This window comes from Pogona vitticeps, chromosome 6, assembly GCF_051106095.1.
Source record: "Pogona vitticeps strain Pit_001003342236 chromosome 6, PviZW2.1, whole genome shotgun sequence".
NCBI lineage: Eukaryota > Metazoa > Chordata > Lepidosauria > Squamata > Agamidae > Pogona > Pogona vitticeps.
The window spans coordinates 22,405,080-22,419,550 of record NC_135788.1 but is presented as its reverse complement, the minus strand read 5'-3'; the positions used below and the strand labels follow the sequence as shown (position 1 = coordinate 22,419,550).

Here is a 14,471-nt window from a genome sequence, read left to right as displayed (position 1 = left end):
GCATCTTTGTGAATTGTGAGGATTCCCTGCAAATTTCGAACGAGACTGCCACCATAAAGAGTGTATGGAGGCAGCCTCCACTGGCATTCATTCTCCCATGAAATATTGCGACATATAGGGACAGGGAGTTGTTGTTTTCTCCCCTGAAAGCCCCATCTGTAGTAACAATACTCTTGGGGATAAAATTCACTACTGTTGGAAGTGTAAAACACAAAGGCCAGAATCATATCAGTGTCTGTATAAAGACTGCAATAACTTGCTGTGACTATTGTGGCTAATTGGCAAGGTGATGGGGCACATCTTCGTTGTGTGCCTGGTCACGGACTCAACTGCACTATCAAGATGTGTTCCAGCACCTCACCAGTTTGCCACAATTAGCCATAGCAAGGTATACAAACTTTACATGGATACCAGTAAGATTCCAGCCAAAGACAATTGATTCTTAGAATTCTTTTGACAACCCTGCATCCCACCTAGGTGATGTCTGTATTCCATCTTACATGTTCCACTGCCAAAGAATATTGTATTATTATGTTATGTGCCATGTTTTTGTACTTTCTGATGGTACTACTATAAGCTGTTTTAAACAGCTCCAATAATCCCATGATTCTAAGCATTTTTACACAATGTCAGAACTTTGACTTAAATTTAGAAAATTTTCCTACGATGCCCAACTTTTGGGTCATTTCATAACCGTAAATTCTTAATCCCCAAACAATCTGTACTTCTGTACACAAACTCCTACATTCCGGGTATCACTTTCATAGATCTTTTCCCTCTTCTGTTGTTTCCAGCTACTGAATTCCCCAGATGACAGCAAACATGTTTGCTATTAGTCCCAGAGCATATGACTATAATATTTTGCACTATTCAGTCTCATTCCATTTCTATTACTCAAGTTCAAAAGATCATTCATATCACTCTCTATAACTTCTTGACCATTCTCTGTAATGTGAAAAAAAGTCGTCCTATCTGGGGTCATCAGTAAATGTCATCAATATACTCCTACTTCCATTTGTAAACATAAAATGCCTCTCACGTTGGTCACAGAGGAATTGCAGAAGCTACATGCCCTCAGTTTGAAACTCTACTTAGCAAAACAGACAAAAAAACAAACAAAAATAACTCTGTAAGTTATCCTCCCTTTGAGTAGTTCCTAAACTATTTTCCAGTACCCATTCATGTAACCAGTTTAATACTGTTAATTACAGTACTCATTCAATCTGAATGAGAGTAGTCCAAGTCATTGATCTTTTGCTGTCTTCAGAGCAGAGGGACTACCATTCTGCCACTCATAGAGGCTCTCCATAGGGCCAGGGATCATTACTTTCTTGGTGCCACAGGTGTGACTGGAATGTATTAGTGACATTACATTTTGGGATTGGAGAAAAAAAATGGTCCTTCATAATCTATATTCTTGTACCTATGGTGCCTTTTGTTTTAATTGTTTCCTTTTTATCTTGACTTTGACTTAGAAAGATATTTGGCTATAATTCTCAAAACAGAAGACCTGGTGAATGAAGAACTACATTGATATTCCAAAGCTTATATTAGGTGACTTAGCAGCACATCCCCCAAGAAGCTTTAAATGCTCCACTGTCCACATCCAAAATATGCTGTATATGATTTACAGAAAAAAATTCTGAATGAAGTCCATATCCTGGCTTCTCCATGAATTCAACATTGCCAAACAGAGTACAGAACACCATATTACACAATCGGACTGACAAATGAGTAGTAAAGGGCATTGGCCTTTTGCAAAGATCATTCTGCAATAAATACATCAACCATATATATATATTTTAACCTCAGTTCGATGTGTCCTGTTTTAAAGTTTAGCTTGTAGAGTAACAAGTCTACTATAGAGCATGTCTTGGGGATTAACATTTGTTAGGACTTTACAAAATCCAAAATTCTTCCTTGGCCCAGCTATTTCTTAAGCTCCAGGAAGCAAGCTGGAATTCAATTCTATCACTTAATAAACACTGAAAGAGGATGGCAAGAGCTGCACCATGTATCATGTCAAATATCTATGGGACATTTTGTCCGTAGCAAAACAAAACAAAACAAAAGAAAAAAACAGGGCTCATACAATGTGTACAGTCAGCAATAGACTAAAACCGAATCTTCTGGTGTTGTCCAGACTTATGGATACAGACAGATATGAATGCTTTTTCTTCTCATGTATTTCATTAGAGAACTTCCAGTTCAATATACAGCAACAATATTTCTCCTGTCACAGAACAAGATTTAAATTGCCTATGCTTAAACTTCCAGTTTTTGTTGGAACACAATGTACTAGTAGTTTGGAATATGATGTTACAGAAAAGGTAAAAGCTTAGTTTAAAAAAAGTGGAATGCCTCCAGATTTGTCTTCCACTAAAACACCAGTCTTATCCAGCAAGGCTCCTTCATAGATGGATGTGGAGTGGATCTGTGCTTCCTGCCTCACTCCCATCAGACGCTGCATGCCTAGTGTCTACATACAGAGCCTTACAGACATAAGAGGAGGCCTAATCGCATTCAGTGAATTATGTGTAGGCATTCAAGAGTGATTGGTATTCAGCAGCATGCAAAATCAGCTTGGCTTTTTAAAAAGTATTTCCTTTGGCTCATTGCAGTGTTTAAAAAGTAATTCTTCCTTGGTATTTCTTGCATTGAACAGAATCTTGTCAGAATAAGTCATGACACAGATCTCTACTCCTGGGACTCGTCATTGTCTTAGTTTAGATAATTCTCTACCCCAGTCCATGGCTCTTGAAAGCTTCTAAAGATAAAAGGGATCCCTAGGAATTCCCACAGCCTGATAGAGGATAGAGATGTTAAGCTTTTAATTTCCCCAGATGGACATGGCATAACTGCAGCTGATGTCACTGGAGATCCGTGGTGTAACTTACACCAATAGGATTTGAGCCATTGATTTCTTTTTAAAAAAATGCAAGTTATTCCATTCATTGCTTGTTACTTTTCTAGTCTGCTCCTTACCAGGAGAAACAAATGAAAAATCTTATGCCTGACAAGATAATGTCATAAAAATTAATGTCAAAATGCTTCATAAAAAGCAATTCTAAAAGTAATTAAGACCAGTAGTAGAAATTATGTAAGGGATCAGAGTTAGACTAGCTTTCTCTTAAAGAATCATATGTTTCCCCCTCTTATGCACTGTAGCCATAAGATTGTGCTTCTAAGGGAGTTCTAGGGAGCATCATAGATTTAGCCTACATTTTTACTGATATGTATCTTCATCACTCTCAGGAATACTAGTGACCTGCCTAGATAGATGAAAAATAAAAATCCAATTATCATATGGCAGGGGGGACCCAGGCCCTTTGGTTCTACAATTGAAAACACATGGGCACCTGGATTCAAATCAGATACGTTTTTCCAATGCACACTGAGTACGGCATCAGTCTGCATACTAGCCAGACACATGCAGAGGTAATTTGGAAAGCACGTCAGCCTCCTGGCCCACCTAAGTAGTAAGAAACAATTTAAACGAGTTCTCTGTAGGCATCTTGATGGATGATGGTGCCTGCCTTGGTCCCAATGAGGCACAACAGCCGAAGTCAATAACTCAATCCGTAGGGTACTGCAGGGGAGGCCAAGCAAGGCATGTAAGGACAAAAATAAATTGCATCTGGCTTGCAGGTGGGAATGCATAGGATGGAGGAGGAGGAAGAAAAAGAGAAAACAGTTGTTGTAGTCCATTGCAACAGTTAGCTGATTCTAAGAGAAAGCAAAGTGTGCTGCTTATATACCAGCCCATAGTGCTTAAGGCTCTCTCTGTGAGGTTTACAATTATGCAGGCTATACAATTCCCTACCACCATGAGTTGGGTACTCACTTTATCATCCTTGGAAGGAGGGAAGGTTAAGTCAACCTCAAGCTGGCTACCTGAGTCCAGGATTGAACTCAGATGGTGAGCAGAGTCTTCCCTGCAGTATTGCAATTTAATCACTGTGCCATGAGGCTGTCAGGGCCACCAGGGCTCCTGTATCCACTCCTATTTGGATAATGTCCCAATCTTCACAAATATTGACTCCAATGTACAATGGGGACAGTGCCACTATACTTCGGCTAGCTTGAGGGATAGCTTTGGTTTGGGGCAAACAGTAACACAAAACATTTTTTTTTCCTGTGGAGAGGCTACAAAAATTCATTTCTTAAACCATAGAGTCTTGCAGTAGTTTTGAGCTTGGTTCCTAGGCCAAAGCACACTGCAAATATATTTTCTGCCTATTTTGTTAAAAAGAAGAAGAAGAAGAAGAGGTCAGACTTGCTTCATTGAAAAAAAAGAGTAAGGGGGAAGAGAGAGGTTCCACCTCATTTCCACTGGTGTCTGGCATATTTTAAGTGGGAGAGAATGAGAAACGTATAGCTGCCATTTAAATGTGCACAATGGGAATTCATTAGCATTCCATCTCTGCTTGAGATCCTACTAGCAGAAATCAAATAACTGCCATGAAAAAGCCCCAAAACAAGTGCATGGGGTGGAGGTCATTCCATAATTCACTCTGAGGTACCTTTTTGAAAATGTATTTATAACCCTGTTTTAAAAATATTGTATACTTACGTAATTTATGAAAGGAGGAGCTTTCTGAAGGCCCAGCCAAACCTGAGAGGCATGCATGGGATTCCCACTGAACCTTACTCTAGATGTTAAATGGTCATGGCGTATTTATTTAAAAGGAATTGAGTGGAGGGATTTAAATAAGATTGCAATGAAGGAAATCACAAAATAAAAGTGTGGGGCAGGATGGTAACCGAAAGTTCATTATTAAGATCTGTGGTCAGAGATGCAAAACAATGTAAGAGTTTTGGAAAAAAGGGAAACTATTTTCAATATCTTCATTAGCTAAACTGTTCATTATGACTTCATCTCTGTGGGCGTGAACGTAATTGTGATTGTATTTTCCAAAACTCCCAGGCACTGATGCAGTGTAAGCATAAAAAAGTCTTTAAATGAATGGTACTCTTTCTCCCATTATAAGAGGTGGGGTGGGTGCAGAAAATGCAGATGGCATATTTTATCACATACATATGACAGTGAAGGGCAGTATATAGGAATTCAGATTTAATGTCCAGTCCACCTGCAAGAATTTGTTATCAATTATTAATTGTTATAAATTATTGCCACTGGCATTAGACTTCTAACACAGAGAAGAGTTTTGAAGTGAGTTATGGCCTCACATGTTTCTTTGTACTTGAGCAAATGCCCGCCTTTTACTTTAAGAGTGTTTTAAGTGTTTTGTGGTTATTAGGGTAACCGTAAAAGCTAGAGTGGTAGAGTGTCAACGTAAGACCCAGAAGACCTAAGACTCAGAAGACCCTGCCCAACCATGGAAACCCATGGGTGATGGCCACAGCAACGGTAAACTACTTTACAAACATCTCACGTATCTTGAAAACCCTATGATGGTTGCAGTAAATCAAAAGTGACTAGGCAGCATATAACAACATGATACCCATGTTTAAGACTATGGTTCCCATATACCCGGAGTGCATACTTAAACTTTGAAGCTGATGAGAAAACCTTAACTACAAGGAAAACTGCCCAGGCTGAAATTTTTATTAATGTTGCTACTTAATTCACTGTTATGTGGAAGTGGTAATCTACTACCACGAAAGTTGATTAGGACACAGAGCTCATATTACCCATTACTGTTACAGTAAAGTTCAAATGACCAAATCCTGGTTTATTAAGCTAGGTTATGCACAAACTCCATGCATCTATATCGAGCCCATTTGCTGCTGCCTTGGTTCCTCTCTTTGCATGAGCAAGTGAAAAAGTCAGGAAGCCACAGTTAAGTATAGCTAATGGCTTCTAAACAAGTTATGACCTGGAAGCGAATTGTGTTTTCTTGGAAGCATGTGTGGAAAGAGAAACTACAGTTAATTTGCTGTTCATGTTGGATAGCAAAAGTACAACTATGGCTGCTTATCCTGGCTTAGTATGCTCAGATATGATCACATAAATATGGATTGTCTGCACTATCCTCCCGAACACGGACCAATCCTATTCTGTCTCTCCTTCCCTCTGTCTAAAACACACACACTTGCATGTTGGGACAAACTATGATACATTTTTCTGGAAACGAATCTTCAGAATGCTGCAATTTTGTGACAAGAAATAGCACTGGGAAGCTTAACCCTAGTTTTGTTGGATGTATCTGTACTCTGAATCCTGTCCAGAGGCTCCCTGCTGCTTCTCTACTCAGAACGAAATCCTTCCAAAAGCTGGTTTACTGGACATCGTTAAATATGTTTGCAAATAACATATAGGTTGCCTGTGCAACTAGAGTTTATTTTATAAACACATCAGATGTGTCAAAAATAAACAGACTGGAAGTTAATAGAGGCCATAATGGAAATACAATGTAATCTAACCAAATAAGGCTATTTCTTTTTGGTACAAATGAGGGAAATGACGATTTGCTGGTTCAGCTAGACTGATGACAAAATTCAACATATGTTCAGATTTGCATTCAAGCTTTGAAGTAAAGCCAAAAAACCCAATTCCTGTCCTTTCTTGGCTTGGATTCAACAGCCTTCTTTATCTTTGTTGGCTCATTCAGGGAACCAAGTCTGCCTGTTTACCTAAACATGTTTAATCATCTCACTTCATATAACTGCAGTTTGTGATAAACGTTTAGGTTTTTAGGTGACAGGCTACAACTTGATGTGAGACAGAACAGTCAGCAAATGTCATGCTAATACAACAGAAAGCTAGAATGTCACTGAATAAATTACAAAAAAATAATCTATATAATTCTTTGAAATGAAACATGTGTTTTTTATTCTTAAAATAAATCACAATGGATTAAATGCTCGCCAGGATTACACTTTCATATTTGGAAAGGGAAACTGTTCCATTACTTTGTAAAATGTCATGATGGACTACATAATGAAGAGGAAAACGCTTCTTCAATTCAATTTTTCAATTAAACTCAATCTTTGCAGATATAGGTAAACAGATAGTGAAAGCTTGGAAGAGTTCCTGTTTTTGACTGTAACTCCCAGAATCTCAGTAACCATACTGTCTGGAAGAGTTTGATAATTTTATTTTCAAAAAATATATATATAACTTTTTAAAGCTGCAGGATAGATCGACAGATAAGATGGAAAGTGGGCAAATACAAAGCCCTATAGGCAGTGGACAGGGAAAATGTACATAAGGCAATGCGATCCTTGCCATGTTTTAGTCTATAGCTGGATTTAGATACTGCATAAACAGTTACTTGTATACTCACTAGTTGTAGAGGGGAGTTTTTTCTATACAGTGGTGCCTCGCTTAATGATTGCTTCATACAACGAAAAATTCACTTAATGATGGCTTTTTCAGAGTGATCTTGTGCTTCACTTAACGATTTTCCCTATGGGTGATTTTCGCTTAACGATTTTGGGACCATGCTTCACTTAACGATGACAGTTTTAGGTCCCCTTGTTTCGCTTAACGTTTTTTTTACAGCCCCGTTTTTGCTATTTTTAAAATATTCTAAAATGTTTAAAAATGTTTAAAATGCTTGGAATCATTAGTGCACCTAATAAAACCTTCGTTAACTTAATTTGGCTTTGTTCTGAGTCTTTTTGAATTTTTTGTGAATTTTTTTCCCCCATTGAAATAGGCTTCAATGCATTTCAATGGGTTTCGCTTAACGTTTTTTCCTATGGGGATTTTCGCTTAAGGATGGTAATCCGTTCCAATTCAAACGGATTATCCGGTTTTCAATGCATCTCTATGGGAAATGGTGTTTCGCTTAACGATGTTTTCACATAGCGATGTTTTTTTTTGAACCAATTAAAATCATTAAGCGAGGCACCACTGTAATCAAATTATTTGAAAAACCAAATGAAAGAGCTGGGGTGGGTTGGGATTCAAGTCCTCTACTGCCAAGCTTACAAGGCAACTTAACAAGTTTTGTTTTTAAGCATGCCTAGGGAAATTTAGACATGGAACATTTATAAATATTTCTCTCCAAGGGTGGGAGTCCTCAAGTATTTTCCCAAAGAGTAAAATTATTTCCCCCTTCGTCCAGAAGCCTAAGCAGTTTTCTGGATGGCAACAAGCTGTACCTCCTTTTAAAAGAACATTTCAATTTATCGTGCTCAATCTGGATTGCAAAGGTACTTATGCTTTAGTTAAAAAGTTTAATTGAAAAATTGAATTGAAGAAGCATTTTTCCTTTTATTATGTAGTTCATCATGACATTTTACAAAGTAATGGAACAGCTTCCCTTTAAGTTTAAATGTGCCACATAGAAAAATGTCACACCAAACAGTCTGACCTGCATACAGGGAAGTTTGGAAGTTCAGTTTTCCTTTCACATACCAACATTCATATGAGGGGGACAAAGAAGTGGAATGTGTGGTATCACCAGTGGTGTGGCAGTAAATTTTGAACAAGTGCTCTTCATGATATGTGTCATAGACATTCCCCAGGAGATCCACCCTAATACAGGCAGCAGTATTGACTTCTATTTTTAAAAGCCTTGTTTCTAGCAGTTTCTTTCTATATCAGGAGCAGGTCTTTTGTAAAGGTAATGGCTCTTAATCACCATTCTAAAATACTTGGTGTAGCAACAAAGATATCTCACAACTAACTGCTCTTACTGAGAAAATCTATTTCCCTCTAAATTACTGCAAGGATATCAACTAAGGTCTCAGAGGACAGGTAGCTAGGTTTGTTGCAGGGGGTAGCAGCAGATAACACCATCATTCCTCATACCATATTTTTCCATGTATAAAATGACACTTTTTCCTAAAATAATTAGTGGAAAATTGAGGGTTGTTTTATACATGGAAGGAGGCAGTCGTGCGTGTGTGCTTGGGCACCTCTTGCTGCTGCCACTGCCCAATTGCCTCTTGCAAAGCTCACGCCTTGTCCCCTCCAATGGCAGAGGCAGCAGCAGCAACAGGAGGCGGAGATGGAAGCAAAGGAGCATTCGCATGCACTCTGGGGCCTCTTCCTGCTGCTACTGTCACCAGATCACCTCCTCTAGCGACCATCTCCTCAGGGCAGGGGACAAGGCAGAGTTGAGCCGGAGTTGAGCACTGGAGAAGGTGATCGGGCAGGCGAGGGAGGCAGGCATCAAGAGTCAAAATTAGGGGGTTGTTTTATACATGGGGGGGTTCATATACATGGAAAAATACAGTAATTAGAAAGTCCTAGTGCTCCCATTCCAGTAGCCCTCATCAGCATAGCCAATGGCCAGGAAACTTGCCAACAGATGTCTAAAACATCTGAAGAACATGAAGTTACATAATACATATGCATACACAAGTGTAACATTCCACAACGTATTTTTGCTTGCATTTTCTCACCTTTAGAAATGTTGAGGCCCATAAACGAGATCGTATTTTCAAGGCAGCACTTTTCCCTCTTTCTAAGAGCCCCACGGAACAAGTGATCATTAAGCACTCCACATTTGTGCAATTCTGTGTAAGAAAGAATGGGAGACAATAATTATCCTTTAGCACCAAGATAACTGCACAGGTAGCAAGAGATGTACATGTTAGAGAGGGTGTTTAGATTCTGGAATTTCGAATCTTAATAAGACTGAAATTGCATTTCTAACTCAAATGATCTTAATTTTTTTTAAAGATCACCACATTATTTAAATGACAAGGGATGGTGCTGAATTGGTGGTTTCATGGTTCTGTACTTATTTCCATACACCTCAAAACACATCAAAAAAGATTCTAGTTTCCTCAGTACATGATAACAATGAAGAAGCTAAAATGTCTGCTGGCATCTTCATAAGGTTGTGCTTTCAATGAAACATGCATGCATGGATTGTCAAATTGGCCTGGGCTAGGACTACTGATGAGACTTGTGATGAAATTTATCAATTGTATGAGCAAACATAGGAACAAAGAGTCCAGTGACACCTTAAAGACTGACAGACATAGAGGACAGAAGAGAAAGAAAGGCAGGAAACAGGTGTACCAAACTTTACCAGTGACTTCAATACCAAAAAGAGAAGAGAAATCAAAATAGTGGGTTGGGGATACAGACTCTAACATCCTAAAGAGAAATTGTAATTGAACCAGAAGAGTGCAGGCATCTATATGTGCACACACAGGCATTCTCTCTCTCTCTCTCTCTCTCTCTCTCTCTCTTTCTCTCTCTCTGTCCTAGTAATGCAATTAATAAACCTTTTTAAAGTAAAAAAAGATATTACAATATTGGGTAGATTTTCTCAGTTTGCACTGCATTTTAAAAAGTATGCAGAATGGCTGATGCAAGCTGGTCTCTTCTCTTAGAAAGGCTAATCAGCACCTCAGAGTTTGGAGAGTCCACAAGACATCTGGGGCTTCATGGGGGCATCTCACCTGTCCATTTTATTTGGCACCAGCTTAATTTTATTTCTCTTTTACTTTTACTAAAAGGGATGGATCCTTGAGTCCAGCCCTTGTGTGCCATGTCTTTCTTATTTTTATTCATTTTTAGCCCCAAGAATGCTGGACTGAACATGACAGGCAGAGTGCCATGGTTGTGATGACCAGGAGATACTTGCATTATCTGATAGTTGCTACTGGACCACACAAGCACCCTAATTTGGTCTATAATTATACCTTAGTCCAGTGGTTCCCAACTTTGGGTAACCCAGGTGTTCTCGGACTGCAACTCCCAGAAACCCTGGCCAGCACAGCTGGTGGTAAGGGCTTCTGGGAGCTGCAGTCCTAGAACACCTGGGTTACTCAAGGTTGGGAACCACTACCAGTTACCATCTCTCACCCTAACCTTCCACATATGATTGTTGTGAGGATAAAAATTAGGAAGAGGACCATGAATGTAACTTGGAGCTCCTCGCAGGAGACAGAGGTAATCAATGTAGCCAATAAAATAAATAACATCTCCGACACAGAACACAACACTCTAGGATTAGTATCTATAAAACTATATTCTGCATCATAGTATCTATCTGTAGAATAGCATCTCACAAAACTAATTGGATGCAGATTTTACACTGCATGAATGGAAGTGCAAACCAAATAATACAATGTTAGATGAAACGTTCCTCCATTGCAACGAAATGAGAGGTTGTGTTTTTTTAAACTCCTGTGTACTTCCTCAACAGGAACTTGATTATATAGCACTTACTGCAAAGCAATGTTTGAGAGGATGTGTTTGTTTACCTTCCCCTATTTAATCATGTTTTAATCTGGCCAGATATGTTTATTCTTCTATCTCGTAGAAGCAAGTAGGGCATGTTTTCTTTTCAATTCATAATCACACTAGACCAATTAAGATTCAGATAATTAAAGACTCACGATAATACTATTTTCCCCCACATGTATGTAATGTTCTTTAGAAAAGTTTTTCTGATGTTGGTGTTGCAGTAACTGAATAGACTCATGGGTAAGGCATGGATTGGAAAAGTTACTTTTTGGAGTACAAACAGCACAACGTCTAGCCATTGGCCTTGTTGGAAGACATAGTCCAAAAAGTAACTTTCCATGCTCCTGGAATGAGATATGAAATACAAATACTGCTCTATAATTACTAGGATGGTTTGGACTGCCCTCATGAGAAATGTTAAGCCAGATTTTGGAAGAGAAGGAGTTGGCATGAAACATGCTCTTCAGAGAGGATGGTGGGAGGAGAGCTTGTCAACAATTCTAAGACTCACCAGATGTAAGTCTTCTGAATTCCAGCCACGAGTTGCAATCCATGATTCTATTGGAATACAAAGCTTGCTTGTGGGCAGGAAGCCAGAAATCATTCCTTTCTATGTTCAGAATGCTCCATGCACAAAAGGGAACTTATACACATAAGGATATTTCTCACTCAAGAGAGGTGTGGAGCTGGAAAAAGTTTATTTTGGGGATGACAGCTCCCCGAAACCCCCAGCATGGCCATAGGGAGCTGTAGTTCAAAGAAGTAACTTTTCAAAGCTTGGATAATATGCTGGTCCCAAATCAGAACCCCAATATGCATACTGGAACCAGTAGCACAAAGGGATGCTGAGATCTGGAAACATAAGAGAAAGTATACATTTGCATTCACCACTCCCCTACTTCTTCTCAGCTGCCCAAAAAGGCCAACTAAAATGTGATTTGAGAATGACATCATACTAAATAGTGTTAAGATAATTCCAAATACAATAAGCTTGGATCAAGCTACCAAACGAAAGGTTTGCTGCTGTTTATTTTTAGAGTGTAAAATGCAGATCTTTCACACAGTTAGCTGTGGAGCTGATCAGATGCAGTTGTTGAATTTCTATTGGCAACTCAAAAGACTAGTCATTTTGAAAGATAATTGTGAGGCACCACTTGGGATAATGTCCCTTATGACTGAATAAAAATCTTGTAAAAAGTGGGCTCTGTGGAATTTAAACTAATTTTAGTTTGGTCTTGGTGATTGGGAGAGCAACCCAAGATCTCCAAGATTTGCAACTTGTAATTTGATTATCTTAATTTTTTTAAATCAAATTGAAGGATTGGATCATTTCAGAATTTTCTCTTGCATTAAAAAGATCTGTATGCTTTTGGGGGAAAAAACCTGGCACAGAGATGTGTATGCATAAATTCCACACAAAATCTAAGTTTATAACTACATTGAGGGAAATGATCCAGGATTGGGATGATTTTATTTGCATGGTTTTCCATTGACTACATGATGTAAAAATCCAAGTGAATAAGCTTGGATCCCATCTCCCAAATCTGTAGGTTTTTTTTCCTTCTGCTGCTGGGACTTTTACTTTTTTGAAATTGAAAGCATTTGTATCAATTCAGATTATTCATTTGGTAGAGCTGATGTGGAAAAGCCATTCCAGTTTGAATCCTCACCTCCCCACACCTGGTGCTTAGGTCTGCTTCTTTCTTTCTTTCTTTCTTTCTTTCTTTCTTTCTTTCTTTCTTTCTTTCTTTCTTTCTTTCTTTCTTTCTTTCTTTCTTTCTTTCTTTCTTTCTTTCTTTCTTTCTTTCTTTCTTTCCCTCCCTCTCTCCCTTCCCCCCTCTCTTTTAAAGCTATCCTAATACTTGGGCAGTTTGGTGACCAAAGGAAGAGAAACACAGAAATAACAGAGAGAGGAAGAAGTTTTAAGGTAGCTCTACAATAACCATGCCTCCTCCAGATCTGGACAGCCAGAGCAGTACTACCTTAAATTGTGCTCCTCTTTCTCTCTCATTCTCTCTCTGTGTGTGCCAACCCCTCACATTTTCCTCTTTCACCACCTAATTATCCTAGTGCTAGGACAGGAAGCCTTTTAAATAAATTTAGCTTTGAAAAAAGAAGTAGTAGGAAAAAAATGGAACTGGGAAACAAGCAGATCCAGGCAGCAGGTATGGGAAGAGGATGATTCAAATGGTTAACAAGCTGCAAACAAGGCTGATTTTCTCCCCACCCTCTGCTGAATCTGGTGGGGCTGAAGGTGAATTAACACTGGGAACTCTTAAACCAAAGCAGAACTACCCATAATCTGAAGGGAACTATATGGAAACTTGGAGAAGCTCCTAACAGTTACAAAAGTACAAAAAGAAACTTTAGATAAGGAGTCTGGAGGTAAAGCAAATTCCAGAACTTCCCAATCAGGAGAAGAATGGACCACTGAGTCAGCTGGAATCGTAAACTGGGAGGAGGGAAAGAACTGGCAGTCTGGGTAGTTGGTGCAGCAGGGATAAGCTAAGATCGAGAAAGCAAGAAGCACAGCAGAGGTTAAGAAGGAAAGTGGAAGGGACTCCTTAATCCCTATTTTTTTCTCTTGCTCTCTATTGTTCTTTGCTCCACTTCTTTCCTTCTTTTTGTTCCTGTCCTAGGACGAAGAGAACCATTGTACTGCCTGGATATATATGTTCCTGGTTTATACAAGAGGGTATTTTGACATGTTCCAGGAGATGGAGGGGGGAGTTTCTGGCAAAACTTAGCGGAGTTCAAGATTTTAATGTAAACAGGATTGAGCAACAGCTCATCATATTGACACACACACACACACTTTATATTTTAAAACTAAAAACAATGAGTATACAAATCTGACTTCCATCATTAAAAGGCAATATGTCCAAGAAGACATAGAGCAGTGGTTCCCAACTTTGGGTAACTCAGGTGTTCTTGTACTACAACTCCTAGAAATTTTGTGCAGCATAGCTGGTGATGAAGGTTTCTGGAAACTGCAGACTCGAAGGTGGAATTTTTCAAGCTAATGTCAAGACAAGGATAATGCAGATTCTACATTCTTAAGACTGCACCTGTAAGCTGTCAGGACATTAACTCACCAGAATTCTTGCAGAGCTCTTTGGATGCTCTACTGTTTTGACTTCTCTGCGGCCAACGTAGTGCGGGATAGAGGAGTTGCGTAAAAAAGCAGCAAGTTCTGGTGTGTCCTCTGGGATAGCAAACTGCAAAGAGTAAGAAAAATGAGATGTAAATCTATCCCACAATTGCTCTAACAGATATATTGCTTTTAGACATTTTGGGATTGAAAGCAACTTCCCCCTCCCTGTTTTCATTTAGCATCTTTTCCTTGAGA

General features: G+C 39.0%; 1 protein-coding gene across 3 annotated transcripts in view; it reads right to left on the bottom strand.

Moving 5' to 3' along the window:
* The window catches only part of ITGA8 (integrin subunit alpha 8), a 140,707-nt gene that overhangs the window by 34,278 nt on the left and 91,958 nt on the right, over positions 1-14,471 (bottom strand). For all 3 annotated transcript variants that reach the window (XM_020806655.3, XM_073003121.2, XM_073003122.2), the window contains 2 exons: positions 14,218-14,340; positions 9,322-9,435 (listed from right to left, as the gene is read on the bottom strand). In XM_020806655.3, the coding sequence (XP_020662314.3) occupies positions 9,322-9,435; positions 14,218-14,340 (237 nt within the window). The remainder of the gene's footprint in view (positions 1-9,321; positions 9,436-14,217; positions 14,341-14,471) is intronic.